This window comes from Vanellus vanellus (genome assembly GCF_965231255.1).
Source record: "Vanellus vanellus genome assembly, chromosome: 24".
NCBI lineage: Eukaryota > Metazoa > Chordata > Aves > Charadriiformes > Charadriidae > Vanellus > Vanellus vanellus.
The window spans coordinates 3544922-3558754 of record NC_138929.1 but is presented as its reverse complement, the minus strand read 5'-3'; the positions used below and the strand labels follow the sequence as shown (position 1 = coordinate 3558754).

Here is a 13833-nt window from a genome sequence, read left to right as displayed (position 1 = left end):
GACCCTTGGTGGAGAAACACTGAAAAAGGGGACCTGTGGGTGCTCACATCAGTCTAATATTGATGGGTGATAGCAGTTTGGGTAGAACTTCCCAGCGTGGTTTGAGTCCCAGAGGCAGACAAAAGATTCAGGATAATTCTTGGAATTACTGTTAAAATTCTGAGAACGCCCTGGAAGTTCCTCACACTGTGTAGGTGTGAGTGACCTTTTCTTTTTGTTTATTCTTCCTTCCTATGGTCACCTCAGCGATGCTTTACCACCCTCTTACCTCCAATTCCCTGTTAGGAAGAAATTACTGATAAGTGCAGTGTGGCTTTCATAACAACCAAAACTTATAAATGGGGAGGGAGAAGGGGGGAAAGGAACATGCTTACAAAGGTTCCTTAATGGTTTTTACCAAGGGTTGTTCATAAGAGTAGAGGTCTAATTCAGTGTTAGAAAAAACAGTGCTGTTTAGCATGCAGATAGTTTATAAGGACTTAAATAAAAAAAAAAAAAATACACCCAATAACTTTTGGAGGTCATCTTTGAGCTACTAGAACAAAGCCTTATTCTTAAAGGAGGCTTTCCAGGCTTCTAAAGTATTTTAAATGCTGTCCACCCAACTAAAAGTGAAGCCAAGGAGGACTGCAGCAGCTTAGGAGGAGGATTTTCTTTTTAAAGAGAGTTTGCTAACCCGGAGGAAAAGGCAGCATGAAAGTTTTGCTTCCGTTTTCTACTTCTGTTATTTTAACTGAAGTTGATGACGTACAAATTTGCTCTAAAATACTTTTCAGCCTGGGTAAACTCCTAAATGGCTGCTGTGTGGTACTAAAGAATCACTGCATCCAGCACCAAGTGCAGGTTTTTCTGCTTTTTGTTGTTGTTTTGCTTTTTTTTTTTTTTTTTTTTTTCTTTTTGCAGCCTGGGTATTTCCCGAGCTGCTCCCGCTACCTTGCAGTGCTGCGGTGGCGGCTGTGGTGAGGAGCACTGAGCCGGGCTCTGCCTTTGGGAAACAGACCGGCGCGTTTCTGCAGAACTGAGAGCGCCTCTTAGGAACAGTCATTCCCAGCGTACGTGTCTCCAGTGAAGGTCTGGGAAGTGGAGTGGGGGAAGTCCTTTATTCTGACACTCTTCCTCCCTCCTCTCCCAAGGGCGTCTTAGCTACAAGTGGAAAGTTCCCTGCAAGTTCCTTTTTTTTTTTAATTTTTTTTTTATCTTTCCTCACTGAATAGTCATGTTCAGTGTTTATTTGTGGAGCCAAATGGTGACTAAAAGCTGTTTCCAATGAGCGTGCAGTAAATTTTTAGGCGTGCAGTATCCTTTTTTTCAGTAAGGACAAGGTATAGTTGATGACAAAATGTGCTAAATTCTGTCAACAGGGGACTCCTGAAGGCTCACCCCACCTCTGGCATCTCTGTACTTCTGTTATAATAGCTACAGATTTATCAGTTCCTCTGTGAGTGTATCCTTTCTTCCCTGTCTCCTCTCAGTGTCACTTAACTGGTTTTAGCGAGGGAGTGAGTTAGCGAGACTGTAGATGGTCTGAATTACAGACCCGGTGAGGGGCCCACCAGTTGGCCAACGTATGCGCCAACAGAGTGCATAACTTTGAGCTTGTCCCATGGGCCTTCCCTCCACACGGGTGTGGGTTTGTTTCTCTATAACTCATCTCTGACTTATCACAAAAATTCAGTTTTTACTGCTTAGTGTTTCTGGGCCCTAATGTCTCTCTGTGGTCCCTGGCTGGGGGAAGCAGCTGGTGTGATGCTGGGGAGCAACTGCGGTGCGGCTGAATGAGGCTGGAAACAAAACCGGCTGTTAAATTTTGCTCATTCAACGTATTCAAGATAGTCCTCACTTTTTCTGTAAAGTGGGATATTAATTTGGTCATTGGGGTGCGTGAATGAACAGCTACAAGCTTATGCAAATGTATGTGAAATTAGAGGATTGGCGTATCAGGCAAGAGATCAGGGCAGCTTCTTATTAGTAAATTGACATTGAAATAGCTTATGAAGGTGCTAGATCAAGTTTTTCAGCAAAAGGGAAATAAAGAAACTGTTGCGCTGCTAGCACAGCCTGTGCTGTGGGTTAGCTGAATGCAGTTTTAAAAAAAAAAAAAAAAGGAATTAAAAAACACCGATGCTTTTAGTGTTATAGGAAGTAGGTAAGTGACCGGAAATGTTAAGGTGATGGAGGGGGGAAGGTTGCGATACACGTGAATGAAAGGTCTTTTGGTTATTTCTCTTAACTTGTTTGATCTAGTTGAGTTAAGGCAGCAGCTGGCTGGTGCCGTCGGAGCGTAGAACTGCTCTGTCATGGTGTGCGGGTGGGTTAATCTTTATCCATGCTCTTGAAAGAGAAGTGGGAATTGCGAACACTGGAAATCACCTGGCTTATTCGGAAATGCACTTCTAGGAAAGTAGGTTTCATATATACCAGGGAAATGACTTGCTTCAAATCCAAGGCTTTCAGGGAAGCGGTGGGGTTGCCGGTGGGTGTGGGATGGTGGGGTGTCTTCAGCCACTGGGAGTTTAGGCATAGGGAGATTTGTTCCCCTCAAGCCCTGTCTCTGTTACATGTTATAGTTCTAATTTGTCATTTCTAACCCACTTGAGCTGGCAGTAGAAGCAGCGAAAACTGTTTTATAGATATAGCTCAAGGATTTCAAAGATGAAGTTGGTGAGCTGCTGGCATTGAGGAATGGGTGTAACCAGGGCCAGACCTTCCATGAAGGCCTGGAAGGATGCTGGTGTGCTGAGTGGGTGGACTGAAAGATGAGGATAGTTGTTCCAGGCAGGCACTAGCTGTGGGAGATCCTGAGGACTGGTGTGCGTCTTGCTACTTGTGCTTTTACCTGCCTGGTGCCCAGATGGCTCCGCCGAGCACGAGGCTGGTGGTCACAGAGGGAGGATGCTGTGTGGAATGTGAAGCTTGCGTGGCGTTACCAAGAGTTGATAACTCTCACTGCTGTTCTCTGTCTCGTTTATGTTATTTTCTCTAAATGTGGTTTCTAACTTTCTCTTTCTCTCTCTCTCCCTTCCATAGGCTGCCCTCGGGAGAGGCAGTGGGAGGCAGTGGAGCTGGCCTCGGCACCGGGAGAGGGTGGACTTCCCGTCTCTCTGTGCTGAATGGCTGCGATGGCGCCCGCTCTCACTGACGCAGCAGCTGAAGCTCACCACATCCGATTCAAGCTGGCTCCCCCGTCCTCCACCTTGTCGCCTGGCAGTGCCGAGAGCAACGGCAACGCCAACAACATCCTCCTGGCTGCCAACGGCACCAAAAGGAAAGCCATTGCTCCGGAGGATCCCAGTTTAGATTTCCGAAACAACCCTACGAAGGAAGAGCTGGGCAAGCTGCAGCCGCTAGTGGCCTCTTATCTCTGCTCGGATGTAACATCTGTTTCTTCAAAAGAGCCTCTGAAGCTGCAAGGAGTCTTCAACAAGCAGACAGTCCTTAAATCTCACTCTCTCTTATCTCAGTCCTTCTTGAAAACAAGTGATCTGTTGGGGAGGCAACCGGTGTTGGAATTCACTTTGGAGAATCTAAAAACAATGAGTACTAATAGCCAGCCACCTCTCCCGCAAGCACCTGTAAATGGCTTGGCCAAGAAACTGGCCAAAAGTACCAATTCAGACCATGAAAACTCTAGTTCTCTGAATGGTGGGAAGTGTGCTCCTCCTTCTGCTGCCCTCCAGGGTGTTGACTATAATGCAGGAGGTTCTGAATTGGGGGACTTGAAGACCGGGTTGACCAATTGCACTCTTCCACATAGAAGCCTTGATGCAGAGCACACAACTCCATTTAGCAATAATAGCACTGCAAACAAATCTTCCCTTAATTCCACGGAGCAACAGCGAGTGCTTGAGGGTGGCAGTGGAGAGACTAGGTTGCCCGGTGTTGCTAGTCACTCTGACTTTGGGAGCAGTAAGTTGGAGGAGCAGAAACCTTCTCTGTTGGCTGGTCACCACAGTGCTCTCGACTCCGAGATGAGGACGAGGGCATTGCTGCGACGGCAGGCAGACATTGAGAACCGTGCCCGCAGGCTGCAGAAACGCTTGCAGGTGGTACAGGCAAAGCAGGTGGAGAGACACATCCAGCAGCAGTTGGGTGGCTTCTTGGAGAAAACTCTGAGCAAGCTTCCAACTCTGGACCCCCTGAGGCATCGGAGCCAGCTGATGTTGACCAGGAAAGCAGAAGCAGCCTTGAGGAAAGCTGCGAGTGAGACAGTTACTTCAGAAGGCCTAAGCAGCTTCTTGAAGAGCGATTCGATATCGGAAGAACTGGAGAGATTCACGGCCAGTGGCATGGCCAACTTGAGATCCAGTGAACAGGCGTTTGACTCGGATGTCACTGACAGCAGCTCGGGAGGAGAGTCTGACGTTGAAGAAGAGGAACTGACCAAAGCAGACCCAGAACAACCCCACGTACCACTGTAAGTAGCAGTCAGTCGTGCTTTGCTTACGGACGGTGGGGGGGAGTGAGGTGAAAGGTGGCAGATGGAAAATCTGGATTTTCTCTTTTGATGGGCTTAGATCAAAGAAGTAATTGTTAAAACTAGTGTGGTGTGATTTGCAGCACACTTTCTAGTTCAGGCAGCACATGCAGTGTAGAAGATAACATTCTTGACGCATGCGGTAGCTGTTGGTGTTCTTGTGGAGCAGCAGCGGGTCCTGGAAATACTGGCTGGCTGGAGCGGTGCAAGCATGCTGCTGATACAAACCCAAAATCCTGTAAATGGTTCTCTCCCTGATATGTTGGACCTGTCCTCTGAAATGAATTGTTTGTCTTTTTACAATGGGAATCTTTGTTGTGAAGATTTACAGTTATGTAAAATAAGGTCGGTCTGAATCTTTGTAGCTGACAGCACACTTCTGACTGGGGAATCTTTTGTTTTGGTTTGGTTTTTGTTTAAATGAACTGCCTGGAAAAAAAAAATCCTCTGAAAGGATTTGGTCCAAGTGCCAGTGGAAGTGTGAAGTGAGTGTGTTCTCTTGAATTTCTGGGAAATTATTGTTGGGAATTTTCGTCTTGTCATCATTTAATGCAGCCTCACAGAAAACAGCCTCGTAATTATGTTGTTAACTAGATGCTGTTTGCATAAGTGTTAGGTGTCAGTTTGTGTGTGGAGGAGGAAGATCCTCAATGAAGGAAAAGGTCTTGAGGCAGGTCAAGGAAGAAGAGGAATTTTTCTTCCAAAGACAAGAATTTTCCCTAGGAGCGCATATCACAGTATTTTGCACAAAGCTCTTAAAAGGCCATATTCTATGTCTAGCCTGTGTAAAATCTTGCTTGCATCAGTAGATGATATCTTCCACCCTGATGGACCTATTGAACTTAAACCTCAGTCTGTGAAGTATAGCTACGGTCGACAAAAACCTCCCTGCAGCAGTCACAGGGGTCCTGTTTGGAATGCGGACGGCTTTCCGATCAAGGCTGGATATAGTCACCAGGACTTTTGCATACCTGCACTATTCTGGGTTCGTTCAGATCCCTGTGGAGAAATAAATGTTGTCCAAAGTAGTGTTAATGGCTGGTCCAGTACTGCAGGACACAAATCTTACTGAACTAGGTAGGTGGATGTGAACGGTGTGTGTGCTCGGTAACTTCAGCGTCCTCTAAAAAATACGCTCATATGGATGAGTGCTGATAAACAGATGTTGCAGCTCTTGAATATCAAATTCCAGCTGAATGTCACATCATGTTTTGGGATGTTAGCATAGGATGAATTTGTGTATGCGAAGTCTTAAATGTGGCGTGAGTTTGGCTTTCTCCCAGTGCAAAGCGAGTCGCTGAGTGTGTGATCGCTGCTGGCTGGACTTAAAGGCATTCTGGGGCTCTTAGAAAAGAGAGTTTAATAACTTTATTCCTGTTTTATAATGTCCACAAATTTACTAGTGGGATTAGTAGTGAAAATTACATTTATGTGTATTGTAGTTGTTATTAGAGGAGACATTTGATTAAAATTCTGTCCAAAGTAATATTAAATTTCCCATATTGTGGGTTTCGGAGGTTCACGTGTTGTCTAGCAAAGTGAAATTTCTTTGCCACTCATCTTAATCCCAAGAGGAAGTGCGGTATTCAGAGACATGATGCGTGAAATTCGTTGCTGACTTTTCTGCCCTGAGTGTTAGTCATGCCTTTACGTTCCCCAGCCTCCCGAGTACCCTTAAAAAAGCCAAAGATTTTAAAGCTAATAAAAAGAACGATCCCTCTGTTGTCTGTAGGTTCAGAAGCTGGTGTGTATGCTTGCTGGCATCTAGGCCAGGCCCACCAACCCTCCTTTAAAGTTCTTGCCTGTGGGTATTAATTAGTCTTCCCAGCATTGACTGCCCTGTTGGCACGAGAGCTTTGATGTTGGGTCTCACCAGTCTGGCGTTCCCGGAGTTGAGGCTGAAGGAACATTTGCGCTTGCTAGCGAAACTCCCGAAGTCAACCTTAAGAGCTGGTACAAGCAGCTGAGCACTTCTAAATATCGTTCCTTTCAAAGCAGTGCTAAGAGACAGGAAGGGGCAGAGCTGCCTTTTCCACTGGGAAGCCGCCTTGGGCCAGCTTATTGTACAGAACCATTGTTTTACGATGGTTTCGTGTCTGAGCACAGAAAAACGACTGCTTTTTTGCAGGATTGCTCAAGCATGGCTGGATTCTGCAGCTGGCTGAATTGACTTATTAGAGGGAAGATTTTTTTCCACTGATTATTTTAATTTCGGTAGTGAGACGGGATATCTTAATGAGTGTAGAAACTTCGGTTTCATCCCTTGGTTATGTATTGCTCCTGGGTGCCCCTGCCTTCCCCCGAGAGACGGCTGGCTTGCTTCTAGATCTTCAGCGAGAGTTGTGCTCCAAACGCTGTGTCTTGCGGCTGGCTCACGGCAAGTGCCCATGTCGCTGACTGCCTCTGGGATTCAAGTAGAAGCACGCAAAAGAAACAAAGACCTGTTTACATCATGCTTAGATAAGAGTTGACCTTTGAGTTTTTCTGGCATGGTGACATTCCAGAATCGGTATCTGGTCAAGGACAGACTTGGAAGCATTTGTACTGTTCTGGCTCTCCTGATCTTGGCTGTAGAGCAGCGTCTCCCTGAGGAATTGCATCTTTCCAGTAGCTTTAGGGATCTGTCAGAACTTGGTTGGTCCTTTTAAAGCAGTCGCGGACCTGCTGCCCAGGAAGGTGCTGTCATTCAGGTGCATAACCAGGCCACCATGTAATGTATAAACAAAGCAGGGAGGGATTCGTTACACCTCTGTTGGCAGCCCTGCCAGCTAGGGCTTGGTTTAACAAGGCGCTCTTTTTTTCTCATGCTGATGGGGAAACAAAGCGTGTGCAGGCAGGGTTGGTGTGTGCTGCATCTCTAGGTTTACGTGGATTGGGGACCACCACGTTGCGTTTCATTTGCTTTCAGATTAATAATACACAACTCGTCGTTTCACAGCTCAGATCCTCTTACGTGTCACTTCAGAAGTGTGTGCGGTGGCAGAGTTTGGATCAAGAGGAGCTTTGCCTCTGCTTGGTGGGGGCGAAGGCAGGTTGGAGCCTCCTGGGTGGAGAATGGCAGTGATCTTCCTTGGCTGGGTGTGACTGTTGGGAGCAGCCATCTGCGAAACCCGTGCGATTTCAGAAGGTCCCGGATGCTGTTGTCAGCATGGTCGGATCAGGAGCTGCTGTCGGTGCAAGGTTGCTCGGAGTAGGGCACGCAGATCCCTCCCAGTGCTGGGGGGCTGCTGGCTGGGCTCTGCCTCGTGCGGCCAAGTGATGGTTTAGCAAGTAGTCAAAGTCCTGGCGTTTCACTGGCCCTGTACTAATACATAATTTCTACAAGTAAAAAATATTCCATGTGTACTAATACATTTTTCTCTACCAGTAGAAGATATTTCATACGCACTAATACATTATTTCTACAAGTAGGAAATACTTCTTGTGGCTTGTGCATCTTCATAGTAGTTGCTTCTCTCGGGCTGGTTGGTTTCTTTGGTTGTATTGCATTTCACTGTAGGCTGGTTTCATCAGAATTTGTCAATTATTTTTGACTGGTGAGTTACCTATGTCAAGCAGCGACGTAGGCATTAGCTGGTGAGTGGTATGTGGTTTAGTCTCTGCTATCCCCAGCATCAGTCTGGGTACCACAGAAGAATTTTCTGAAAAGGTGGTGCAAACAAATATTTAATTGGAACTTATCTTTTAGTTCAGGTTTCTTATCTGGAAAGTCACTGTTTTCATGGCAGTTACATCAAGCTGCTGGGAGTGAACTGAAGTTCCTGGTGACTAACTTCTCACACCAGCTTTTACGAGGGTCAGACAGTACCTACGGTATGTTTAGTTGTGGTTGTTCTGGTGCCTATGGCCATGATGCTGAAGCACGCTTTAATTATCCTCATTTACTGGTGGGAAAACCAAGCACCTTCTGCACTTTGGTGTTGCAGTGAATCATTTCGCAGCCTTGGAGCCCGTGCAGTGGCTACTCCTTGTGCTGGGTCACATCGTGCTGCCCGGGTTTTGGAGGGATGTGTGCGGCACGCGTGTCAGTGGTTGGTCGAGGGGCGGTTGCAGTTGGTGCATCAGTTGGCTGAGAAATAGGATTTAGAAATTCTGAATTTTTTTTTTTTCTCCCTTGATTATCTTTTTCAAGGGAGAGCTTGATAAGGAAGCCTGTATCTCAGGGGCTATAAAATAGCATTTCTCCAGTCTGGGACTTTATGGAGCTGTAATTCAGCTGGCAGATCCCCTGCTGTGGGGACTAAGGAAGCTTTTCCAACTGATCGCAAACATATTTTACCAACTCTGATTTATACAGAACAATCTTAAGAGTTTGTCTCTACTCTTTATGACTTTTTCAGTTCCCTGCTTGGCTTTTTGTGGTGTTTTTCTTCTTGACTTCTAGCTGTGAGTGTAGGTACTAACTAAAGCACGGTGCCTGCCCTTCTAGTTTTTAGCTATTTATGAAAACTCGCATATGTTGTCCCTGCATTGCCTGTAATCCACGCGCTGCTCAGCAGCAATATGTTGGTTGAGAGATGTCTCTCAAGCGACTCTCATTTGGGAAGAGAGAAGGGGAGAGCGAATCCTGAACGTGTTCTTGCTTTGCATTTGAAAGCAGAATAGCGGAGAGACGTTCATTGTTCAAAAATGCTTAATCAGGTATCTGGAGTAAGTAGGACACTCTGCAAGTCCCTCTTGCTTTTAAGCAAAGAGGGCAAATGAGAACACTGCTTAAGAAAAACCTTTAGGAAAAAAAAGGAGTCAGTTATTTCTCCAAGAAATGTTGGCCATAGTACACCTTTTAGTTGTAGTACACCTTTTATAGATATAATACATGTCTAATAAGTTGTTTCTGATTTTTATTTGAGTCTTGATCCCCGTGCAGACCTCACTGGGGTGTGGAAGGGAGGTGAGGTGTTTTCGGTGCCAGTACTCGTGTTGCCATCCCCAGGACTCGGTTAAGGCAGTGCTGTTGGCTTTCAGCCTAGAGGGAGTTTGATGCAGTGGTTTAAATTTATCTTTCGAGGATGAAGTCGCAGTTGTTTTGGGGGGGAGCAGAAGGGAACCAGCACTCGATGTTGGGTCGTGCGTGAGAAGGACAACGGTGGAGTGGGGTGCTGCGGCGCAGGAAAGTGTTTGAATTTGGTGGTGAGGGGGTTGAATGCAGACAAAGCATCTTCCTGCATCTTTCTTGCAGATGCCTTTAGTGCCCTTGCAGGGTTTGGGGCTGTTCTGTTCAGAGTCAGATCTTCTCCGCCTGTGTTTTGAGCTGTGGGGCTGCGCTGGGCTGGTTATGGAAGGTAGTGCGGAGGACTGGAAGTGGTTTAGTGCCGGCGCTACCAATAAACTCTGCTTTGTCTGTATAGCCCTTACCCAGTGGGGCAGCGAGTAAGAATGGGCTCTAGTTCAGAGTTTTTAGGACTCGCGGACGACACTTTGGGTAGGGTTGCTTAAATACTTACTTTACTTTCCATCAGAAAAAGCCTGTCACAGCATCGGAAGCAGCGGGGGGGGAAAATGTTTGTGAAGTTTGTGAATGTGAACAGGCATTAAAGACCTGGTGTGGTGGTAACTTGTCTGCTTCCCTACAGCCTCACGTGAAATTGAAGTTAGCATCTGAGCAAGGGAAAGAGGCCCCGTTTAGAGCTGATCTGTAATATTGAAGTCTAATGTACTGATGTGGGGGATGGGAAAAAGACTTTTGTATTACATCACACCAGTATCTGTAAGCAGCCATAGTTTAAAGCTGTGTTTTTATTCTTGCTAATACTGACACAAGATGACAAGTGACTCTATGGCTAAGACTAAAACTGGAGCAATGGCAAACGTGGGTTCCCTTAAGGAGATTGTAAAGGTGTGCTTCACGGATGTGCTTTTCCTCCTGAAAGATTTTGGTTTTCATTGTTCAGTAACATGGGCTCCCCCCCTTTGTTCTCTCCTCCGGCAGATCCGTTCTGGTTGCACTAGCTCCGTGGCAGCGCTGCGCTAGACTTCCAGCTGGGGGAAAATGTTTTCCTTGCTAAACTGGCATTACCCCAGCAGATTTTTCCACGGAGCATGTTTTGGGCACACCCTGGATATGGTGCGTTTTGCAAGTGTCTCGTTTCAAAGGCTTGGGGAGCTGGATGGCTTTGCTGGGCCATCCTCAGGTAAAACGCTTTAGGTGGAAGAGAACTTAAAAAATTGACTTAGGTTTTACTTGCTGGATTTCTGAATGAAAGGAAGGACTTAAAAATACAAATAGGTAAAGGCCTGTGCATTGACTAGTAATTCAGCTGGGAAGTGGAAAGAGAAACTGGAATTGCAGTTGAGTCTGTTGCAGTTGCCCTTCATGTCTGTGGAGCCGGGTGGGAGCTGAGGATGGTTGGATTCTCTGCTGTGCTGGAGTTGTCTCCGACATCCTCCTGGTTGTTGCTCTCTGCTGTTGGAAGACTTGATTGTAGAATCATAGAATGGTTTAGGTTGGAAGAGACCTTAAAGATCACCTAGTTCCAACCCCACTGCCCTGAGCAGGGACACCCCCCCCCAGCCCAGGTTGCCCCAAGCCCCGTCCAACGCAGCCTTGAACACCTCCAGGGATGGGGCAGCCACAGCTTCTCGGGGCAACCTGTGCCGGGGGCTCACCGCCCTCACAGGAAAGAATTTCTCCCTAATATCTCATCTAACTCTCCCCTCTTTCAGTTTAAAACCATTCCCCCTTGTCCCATGGCTCCTCTCCCTGTTCCAGAGTCCCTCCCCAGCTCTCCTGGAGCCTCTTTAGTCTCCCCAGAGCCTTCTCTTCTCCAGGCCGAACCCCCCCAACTCTCCCAGCTTGTCCTCCCAGCAGAGGGGCTCCAGCCCTTGCAGCATCTCTGGGGCCTCCTCTGGCCCTGCTCCAACAGGGGCCTTCTGATGTTGGTGGCCCCAGAGCTGGATGCAGATGTACGATGGTGTGCTGGTCACTGGTGTTGGTTTGCTTAAGTAATATCCAGCTTTTTTTTTCTTTTTTTTTTTCCTTCCTCCCCCTCTGACCTTCTCTGTGATAAGGTTACTGTCTGGAATGCCTGCTCCAGCTCTGAACTCAGCACTGAACGAGCTATTTATGGGAAGGGTACCTGGCACCGGCGCCCCGAGTTGAGGATTTGGTTCATGGTGCCTGAGATTTCCATCCAGAGCATGCTTTTTCATTCAACTGCACCACACCAGCAGTGAGGGGAATGATACTTTGGTGAAAGAGAATATTTAAAAAAGGATGGTCAGGGACTTGTGCTTGTTGAGAGCTTAAATTCACTAGTTTTGTTATGAAGATGGGGTGTCTCAAAAATTTTGCTGTAGATTGGTGGTGTTGAAGATGGCTCTGCTGTCTGCCCTTCCCCAAACCCAGCCTCCAAATTTATTTGCCAAAACGCACTTGTTCCAGCAGTTGTCTGTGTCTGGTTCTTGTACCCAAGCAGGGAGGTCATCACGGTGATGTATTTAAAGCTCTTCTGTTAGTTGTAAGCCGTCAGGTTAGTGAAGGTGAACAACTTGGCAGATGGCTGTTTTCTCCCCGGTGCTCGTGTGCAACCGTGATGTCTTAACTGCAAAACGAGATGTTCCCTGTGATAGTGGCGGCAGAGTTCGGCTGGCACAGCTCGTGACGCTTCTGCTCCTCAAACAGATTAATTTGCGCTGTCTTATGAATGAGCATAAGCATGCTCTTTCCAGAAATGTTTAATTCCCAAAGATATGGGGCCCATTTTAAAGAGTTATAGCTGCCTTTATCTGTTATATGCGTATATCTTTACTGTGTGAAAAACGTAATTTGAGTTGTTTCTCACTCATGTAGTAGAAACGGTCGGGGAGAGGGAGAACGGGGTAGTTTTTGACGCAGATCTCGCTGCAGTTTCAGGTGTCTCCTTGCAGCACTGCACAGCACTGAGTTTGTCAGGTAGTTTTGAGTGTTGTTTCATTCTTAAAAAGGGGTGGATTTGTGAAATGCAACTTTGTTTGGCTGCTTGCTTAATAAAATATTCAGTAACTTAAAGCAATGTAAAACAAAAAAGGGCAAACAAAAAACCACAAACCAAAACACACCGCCTATAATGGTGACTTTTTTTTTTTTTTTACTAAATTTAAAGCATTTGGTCATCAGATTACCAGAAGAGGGAAATAAGGAGGATCGGGGTACTCCTTATGCAGCAGAGCTTTAGGCTTTTGCATTTGTGACATTTTAGCAGTTTCCATAGTAACACGTAACGATGTTGTAAGAAGTGTTGCAGGGATTTTATTTGTATAAGGGAGGACTTTAAAATATTAATGGAAGGCAATGTGAATCGGAGGGAAGTCTAATGGTATTTTCTGTTGGGAGCAGAAAAATTGATGTTAGGTAGAGGAAAGTGATTTAACGTATTGTCCGGAGTGAACAGTGTCTGTAGGTTGAACTTCTCTTGGCCAGCAGACAGAAAATAAGAGAACTTCAATCATCTTGGGAATGTTTGCCACAAAGTCTCTCCTCTGATACTACAGGTAAAGCTTCGGAAATACTCTGCTGTCACTTGTTCTCCAAGTCTAGGTAAAAAATACTTCTTCTCAGAAGTACTTTTTGTCCCAGCTCATTTCCTTCTTTTATGATATTGCTTAAATGTTTGGAGCCGTTACCTTATTTGCATTCATGGGGGTCTCTGTAAGCGTAGTTGGGTTAAAAACTGTTTGTCTCCATTTGGAAGCCTTTGTAGCTCATAGGGCTTTACAGGCAATCTGCATTTAGTGAATTCCCTGGCGGCTCCTACTTAATGACCAATATTGAGCTTCTGCTGTTTCAGGGCTGGTGATATTACATTGCATTATCAAATCCAATCCGCTCTTGAGTAAGAAGCAAAGGGGTTTTATGTAGATACAATAGGCAGAAATCATGGGAAAAAATGGTTTCTTGGAGGAAAAGGGTTTAGAGAGGGATGTTTGTGTGTTCATATTTCAGTGGGTAAGTTTGAGTTGTGGGTCAGCAGCCATCCACAGAGCCCTGTAGTTCCAGCTGATGTGGTGAACAGGGCCAGTGGAGGGCAGAAAAAGTCACTGCAGTTTAGAGGACTTTACAATTAAATCACTTGTAGGAAGCTGGCAAGAAATTCCTACTTTCCAGATTAGCTTAAACATCAGTGCACGAATGTCTCACTTCCGTGTATCTTATCTGTGGTTTTCTCTTATCAAGTTAGATATTTAATCTTTCCGTTATTAAGTTAGGCATTAAGTCTTCTGAGCTCCTGGCCATGGCCTGGGGAGCTGCTGCGAGCCCGTCCTGGCGATGGGGGTGCCCTCTGGATGCAGCTGGCCACTGCCCTGAGGTTACAGACGGTTCCTTGCCGGGCTCTGCACCGCCGCTTTTGCATTTTTTCTCTGTCTTAATTGCAAAGCTTCGG

The 13833-nt window shown here is 46.2% G+C and overlaps 1 protein-coding gene across 4 annotated transcripts in view; it reads left to right on the top strand.

Annotated features, from left to right (window-relative positions):
• KANSL1 (KAT8 regulatory NSL complex subunit 1) overlaps positions 1-13833 on the top strand; it is a 106158-nt gene that overhangs the window by 16603 nt on the left and 75722 nt on the right. For all 4 annotated transcript variants that reach the window (XM_082494741.1, XM_082494742.1, XM_082494739.1 and 1 more), the window contains exon 2: positions 3028-4414. In XM_082494741.1, coding sequence (XP_082350867.1) covers positions 3111-4414 — 1304 coding nt within the window. In that variant the 5' untranslated portion in view covers positions 3028-3110. The remainder of the gene's footprint in view (positions 1-3027; positions 4415-13833) is intronic.